This window comes from Geospiza fortis, unplaced genomic scaffold, assembly GCF_000277835.1.
Source record: "Geospiza fortis unplaced genomic scaffold, GeoFor_1.0 scaffold85, whole genome shotgun sequence".
NCBI classification, from domain to species: domain Eukaryota; kingdom Metazoa; phylum Chordata; class Aves; order Passeriformes; family Thraupidae; genus Geospiza; species Geospiza fortis.
The window spans coordinates 1667172-1674172 of NW_005054358.1; the positions used below are offsets into that span (position 1 = coordinate 1667172).

At 50.4% G+C, this 7001-nt stretch overlaps 1 protein-coding gene across 1 annotated transcript in view; it reads left to right on the forward strand.

Annotated features, from left to right (window-relative positions):
• Positions 1-7001, forward strand: part of TPRN (taperin) — a 21827-nt gene that overhangs the window by 6212 nt on the left and 8614 nt on the right. Inside the window, exon 3 of the mRNA XM_014308130.2 lies at positions 6-566. Coding sequence (XP_014163605.1) covers positions 6-566 — 561 coding nt within the window. The remainder of the gene's footprint in view (positions 1-5; positions 567-7001) is intronic.

Consider the following 7001-nt stretch of genomic DNA (forward strand, 5'->3'; position numbering starts at 1 on the left):
CGCAGATTGCCAGGCCAGGGCCACCGCCACCGCCCTCGGAGGAGAAGGCACCCCCGGAGGCCCCGAGGGCTCCCGCCCCCGAGCAGGAAGAGCCCATCACTTCCCCAGCGGCGCCTCTGGATCCTCTGGTACCTGTGACTTACATCGATGACATTGTGGAGCCGGACAGTGGGGCTGGCCCGGCTGCGAGGACGGGGAGCTTGGCGGATCAGCCCGGGGGAGCTGGCCCCGACCTGGAGATGGAGTTTTCCGCTGTGCCCCTCTACAGACCGCACTCTGCCCCCCAGCAGAGGGGAGGCAGCACCTTCACTGTCGTGCCCAAAAGGAAGCCCGTGGCCCCAGGGCTGCGGGCTGTCCCCGATGCCAGCGGAAGGCCGCAGCGGGAGGAAGAGGAGGAGGAGGAGGAGAGCAAAGGAAGAGGCAAAGCCGTGGAGAACGCTGATGGGCCTCAAGTGGGGATATCCCATAAAAAGCGCTACCCCACGGTGAACGAGATCGAAGTGATCGGAGGGTACCTGTCCCTGGAGAGGTCCTGCATGAGCAAGACGGGCTCACGCCGCAAGAAGGTAACCGGGCAGCTCTGTGCTCAGCGGCCAGGCTGGAAGTGTCCCCGGGCTGCTTTGGGTCTGGCTGCTCATGAGGCACTGCTGGGAACAGGGCAGCGTGTTTGCCCCTTGTGGGAGCCAGAGGCTGCCCGCAGAGGGGGTTGAAGCAGGGGGTAAAACGGACTGGAAAACAGGAGAGGGAAGGTGGAACTCCACCACACTGATGGAAAGGACATTTCAGAATGGTGATGAAGGAACCAGAGATTAATGTTTCTCATGGTATCCAATATTAGGAGAGTTTGCAACGCTGCAAGTCCAGTGTCTTGTTTGCTTTTGCTGTCTCCTGGAACTTTAAAGGGAGCCTGAGGACCAGAGCTGGGAGATGGGACTTGGTGTATTAAACAGAATTTGCCCTCAGGGAGGGGACACTGGGGACTGTCCCACAAAGCAGCTGAGGGTGGGATATGCCCTGTGACAGCTGCAGGGCCTCTCCCACCCCAGCCCTTCTTGGAGATACGATAATGGAAAGTAAAGTATTTCAGGAATTTAGGAAATCAGGGGGAGCTGCGTGGTTGGAGCAGCTACGGGCTTGCCCTTGTGCTCTGCTCTGCTCGCTGTGTCTGAGGGGTTGGACATGTTGCCCGTGGTGTCTTCCCCGAATTAGTGATCTATTGATAGAGGCTCAAGAATTAGGTCTCGATTAGTCAGAAAGAGATCAGCAAGGACTTAACTCCCATTGATAGGATTATACCACCTGCTCCTTCTGAATGTGCAGCTATAGCTCTGAAGATCCAGGAGATGCTGATTGCTCCAAATGCCTTTGGAGTGAGTGAATGCCAGATTTTCTCACGGCTTGGGGAGTAACATAGATCCTTGTGAACCCTAAATTGAAAATTAAACTTTGTAGAGCTTGCTGAAATGCATCTGGACATGACAAGAGGAGTGAGGAGAGTTGTTGGGCTCTGAAAGCAGCACACTGAGGTGGCAGATCCCGACTTTTAGGGCTGTGATGTGACATGTTTTTCCATAGTGGGAATTGTTGTTGGACATTTCCGTTAGCCAAATCCAAATAGATAACTGAGGGACTGAATGCACGTGGGTGCCTGAGGCACTGAGCATTATAATTTGAGGCAATCCTTTGAGCAGGACGCATCTTATTTGAAGGGAGGCAGGGAGTGCTGCTTCCCTGGCTTAACGCTGTCAAATTCCTCCCTAAGCACATGCAGCCTGTGGTAATTTGATGGTGACTAATGCAGGGAGCAGGTCTGGAGCACCTTGAGAGACAGAACAAGCAAATGAGCAGGAGTGTTGATTCTTGCTCAGTGCTCCTGAAGTTTTTCCTTGTTTTCCTACAGGGAAGTGCTTGGTCAGACTGGAGTTGTTCTGCTGCCTAAACACCTGCTGGCTTGCACTCATTGCAGCTGTTTTGGCTCTGTTCAGGTTCAATTTGGGGTGTTAATTTGATTTATACCAAATCAGGTGTGTGGTATAAATGGTGAAAATATTAATGCAGCATGTTACAGTTGTGAGTGCTCTTAGGATACAGCAGAGGACAGAGAGAATCTTGTGGGATGGTCATATTTGGGTAACCCTTACTTCTCATGGAGCTGAGGAGCTGATTTTTCTGAGCAGGGGATGCTGTTGAGGCACAAAGAACAAAGCCTCAAGTAAAAACAGTTAAGTGGTGCCCAGTGGAAGGTATCCTTAACAGCACAAAAAGGCGGGAGGGAGATGAGCCCAAGTCCACTGCAGTGACTGAATTGTTTTTTGGTTGGTCAAACCCAGAGAAGTCGTGGCATGTCCAGCCTTGGAGCTGTCTGAAACTTGCCAGGGGAAAGCTTTGAGCAACTGGCAGGTCAGTCTTGCTTAAGGGAGGAATTTGGGCTAGAGACCTCCAGAGGACCTTTCCCAGCCTAAAATATCATGTGATATTGGTTAACTACTGTTTTGTGTGTCAGTGGTGGATTTGTGTGACATTGGGCAGGTCATGGAGCTTCTCTGCCCCTGTTCTTATCAGCTTAACAGCATTAGCTGCCCTGCTGTGCAGCTGAGGTGCCCAACACTGCAAGGTGCACACACAGCTGTGCCCTAAGAACTGTGTGTGGGGTCATCCTGCAGGAGAACTTGTGCAAACATTTGGTTTCTGAGAGGAGAGAGATTAAAAGGCAAAGGAGAAACTGCATGTTATATTTGCAGAACTCAGGAAGCTCAAGCAAATAGGGATCCTTTGAAAAATAAGATGGAGCTGAAGGAACGTAGTCAAGACGCAAGTTTCTGGGTGAAGTTAAATGTGGTATGGGAGAAACACCCATTTTTCTTTCAGTTCCTTCCTGCTCAGTCAAGCACAGAGTATGACTTTGTAGCCAGGGTCTAGAAGATGCTGATGGGGGACAAATGGAAAGATTTCTGTTTACTCTTGACCTAGAGGATGTTTGTGGCTGTACTCTGGGTAATAAGGCTGAGTGTTGATGCCTGAAAAGGAAGGAGCTCGTATTAAGATGCATTCCTTGGTTTCTTCCCAAGAGATCACTCTGTGTCTCCAAGACAACCAGCCAAAAACAAGAGTTCTGTTTTGTAGCTGTGTCGGGGTTTTCAGAAACTTGATTTTGGCCTGAATTGGGCAGAAACAGACTGTTCTTGTGAGCAGGAGCTGGAGTTGTTTGTTAAAACCAATTCTCTTTCTTTTTTGGGGTGTCAAAACCTGATGCTGGTTTTAGTGAGCAGCTCCTGTGTCTTTTGGGGCGAACAAGCTCCTCTTGTGCCAAGCATCTTCCTTTCCAAACCTTGCTTTTAAAAGATCTTTAATTATGCTCCATACTCAAGAAAAGTAGTGTTTAGTGAAACTTCAAGAACTTGGAAAAGTTTAACTGTTTGCTGGTGCCCAGCTGGAATCTGAGAGATAAACAGCAGGTCAGCAGAGTCTGGAAATGCTCTGGATCAGTGGCTGTCTTGCAGTCAGGGGTAATGATTTATTAGGAAGGAGGGTGTCAGCCCTGCCAGTTGCACCCCTCTGTTCTCTGAGATGCAAATGGTGTTTTTCTTCAAATGTAGAAAGTCAGCCTCCCTTTTCCATCCCCATATGTGGCCACTGATTGCCTGACTGTGGTAGCAGTGCCAGCAAAGTGGAGCTGCTGTGGTCTGAGTCCCCTGATGCACATCCTCCGTGGCTTTTTGGGAGGGTGGCTGGGACAGGCTGGGCTCCAGCCTGCCCTGCACAGAGGGAGCTCCAGCCCCTGCTCCTGGCTGCTGGCAGTGGCTGTGGGACTTGTGACTTTGCTGTGGCCTGGGGGATGCTGCTGCTTCAAGGCCTTTCAGGATAAACAACTTGATTGCTCCTTCCAGACCTTCAGATATGTGAAGCAGCTGTTACTTTGGGGGTTGGAGCTGGAGTTTGGTGAGGCAGAGGAAGATGATGTATTGGAAATACAAAATCTGTTCCCAGCTCTGTTGTGGAGCTGCTGTGGTGGGACAGGAGCTGTGAAGGTCAGTGTGGGGCTGTGTGGGATGGGACACATCAGGGTCTGCAGGTGGAGGGCAGAGCCCCAGCCCTGCTCACCCTGGGGGATGGATGAGCAGGAGCTGCTCTGCTCCTGCAGGGGTTCAGGTGCCTTCAGGGCTGTTCATCTGCTCTGGGGCTGTTTTGAGATCTCTCCAGGCAGTACCACCAGCAGTTCAGATAAAGCACTGTGGGTGGGATCAGTCTGAGAAGTGTGTTTGTGGCTCCAAAGGGATGTGCCAGGAGCTGCTGGGCAGCTGCTGGAGGAGCTGGCTGAGCTCTCAGAGAGGACAGGATACATGTGCAGGGGTGGAAAGAGACCTACTGACCTTTATTCTAAACTGGGAGCGGGGCAGAGGATGCAGCACACTGTTGGTGACCTCTGCTCAGGGCTCCTCTTTGTACTCTGTTATTGCAGAGAAATAGAGGCATGTCAGCAGTGCCAGGAGGAAGGGAAGGCTTTGCTGCAGGATGTGGATCTTTGGGATCTCACAGGATAAAATCTTGCTCATCTGGGCTGACAAGAGTCAGTGGTGGTTTGGTTACCTGCCAGAATAACGTCCAATAAAGTTGTTGTTGAGATAGAAATCTGGGTTTCTGCAGAACATGTGGCTGGTGTGTGGGGTGAGAGCTGGGCAAGGACAGAGCACTGCAGGGCCAGCTGGGCTCCCCATGATCAGTCACTGGCTTTGGGCTCAGGCTCTCCTCTGGTTGGAGGCTGGACTCTGCCCTGGCCCTGCTCCTTCAGTGTGCCGCTCCTGCAGAGCATCCTGAGTGTTTTCCTCTCCAGGATCCGGTGCCTCCTGGAGATCCTGCAGGGAAGGTGAATGAATTCTGGCCAGGCCAGCCAAAGTCCTGTGAATAACAGGACCTGAGAGCCAGCAGACATCAGGTTGTTGATGGATTTAATGTTTTGTGCTTGTCACAGCTGGCAGTTTGCCGTGTGCTGGCAGGCGAGTCACAGCCTGGTGTGAGCAGGGATTACGGGAACAAGGCTGCTGGGATCCAAGCAGTTGGAGTGTAAAGCTTCTAAATTGTCTTCAAAGATGTTCAGCTGAACTTCAAAAAGTTCCATCTTACACAAACTTTAGCATGGTCCATGTCCTAATCTTTTGAGCTGCGTAAAGCCTGAATGTGGCTTCCAAATTCCCACTTAAAAGTCTGTTAAAAGATTAGTTTAAATACCCCTCAGTTTTGATCATGGGCAGCACTGGCTGACACGTGTGACTTTTGGGCATGAGATGTTCAGTTCTGCTGGAGATGGTCTCCTGTGAGAACCAGGTGTAGGTTTGGGATGTTGGCAGGGATCAACATTTCCAGCTGCTGCCCAGACCTGTTTGGAGCAAGTCTGCACAGTGTGGAGTCTAAATACTGGTGGCTGCCTGAAGTTTTTGGGTTTTTTTTGCAATGTATAACACAAGTAAATTAACCATAACACAAGTAAATTAATTTAGTAGTGAAGAAGAAATCTCTCTGCAAGAACTCCTTTGATGATGTCATCCCTGTGTTTTGAGGGGTCAGGGCAGAGATTTGTGTTCTTTAGCTCTTGGAGAACAGCATGTTCCTGTTCTATTTTCTGTCTCTGGCTGTGCTCTGCTGGGGCAGATTCATCTGCCACCTTTAAGGAGGGGCCACGGCAGTATCTGACATGGATGTATTGCATTTTTAGGAGATGAGGTCAGCAGTGATAAGTCATGCTCAGGAAACAAGTGTCTTGGATGATGAAGTGCGGCCCCTCCCCTGCGGAGATGATCTCCATTAGCTGTCAGATGGCAGCAGGCTCTTTCACCCAGACAAGGCCATTTTCCTGCCCTTTGCTAATTCCACTGATTATTTTTTCTGTGATGTTGATGGCTGAAGCCTGGAAATCAGAATTAGCTGCAGTTACAGCTTTTAAACCACTTCACAAGCTGCCCCCGAGGCTGTCAGTGGGGCAGTGGGTGGTTTTTTGTTTCCCCACTACATGCCAGCACCTTGAAGTGCTGAGACTTTGTTGTATGAAACCCTGGCACAGTCTGAGTCAGATTTATCTCATCTCATCTCTGTAGTGGGAAACTTCTTGTGACTGAGGCTCTGCATGGCCTCACCACTCCCAAGCTCCTCATGCTGCAGTGACAGTCTGAGCTGGTCCCTATTCCCCTGGTTCTCTTGCCCCCATGTCCTGCCTGCTGCTGTCAGCACTGCAGGAATGGACAGAAGGGCTAAAATAGAAACTCTTACGCAAATCAGAGCCAAGCCTGGCTTTGAAGCTGGTTAGGACATGCCCAGGGCTCAGCCTGCCCCAAAGCTCAGGAGGAGATTTGAAGTACTTTGTGCTCTGAACTCTAATCACAAGGATTACAGTTAACGTTTTCTTAATCAGTTTGCCTAATCTGTGGACCAGATTGGAGATGGTTTATAATTTCTCTCCATCTCAAGGTTTCAGTTTGTTTCAGGTTTGGGTTTTCCTTTCCACTCTGGTTTTTCCATTATTTGGTCATGGTGTTTTGAGAAGAGCAGAGGAAGGACATTGGGGTGGCTGGGGCAGGAGTCCTGCTGGTCTGTGTTATGTGTGGGGAACAGTAGGGAAAATTAAAATATTTAGTTTCTGGGTGCAGTGGCAGGAAAGGAAATCTGGGTAAGAGCTGCTGCAGCAGCATCTCCTTCACCTCAGGGGTTGTGCTCACACCCCTCTAAGTGAAACCCGAATTTAAAACCTACTTACAACCCAGGCTCTTCCAGTGACTGCAGCAGTCCGTGGGGCTGGGAGGATATCCCTGTTTGCCAGTTTGTGTAGGAAGAGTCACATGGAGTGTCTGTATCACACGGAGTGACTTCACAAACATCCTGAGAAAATCTGGGCTGGAGGAACTCGAGGCTGATGTTTTCCGAGAAGTGCCCTTCGGATGATCTTGGGAACCTGGCAGGATGGAGCTGCTGCTTTGTGGGCATTAGAATGTAGGAAATATCTCAGACAAAAC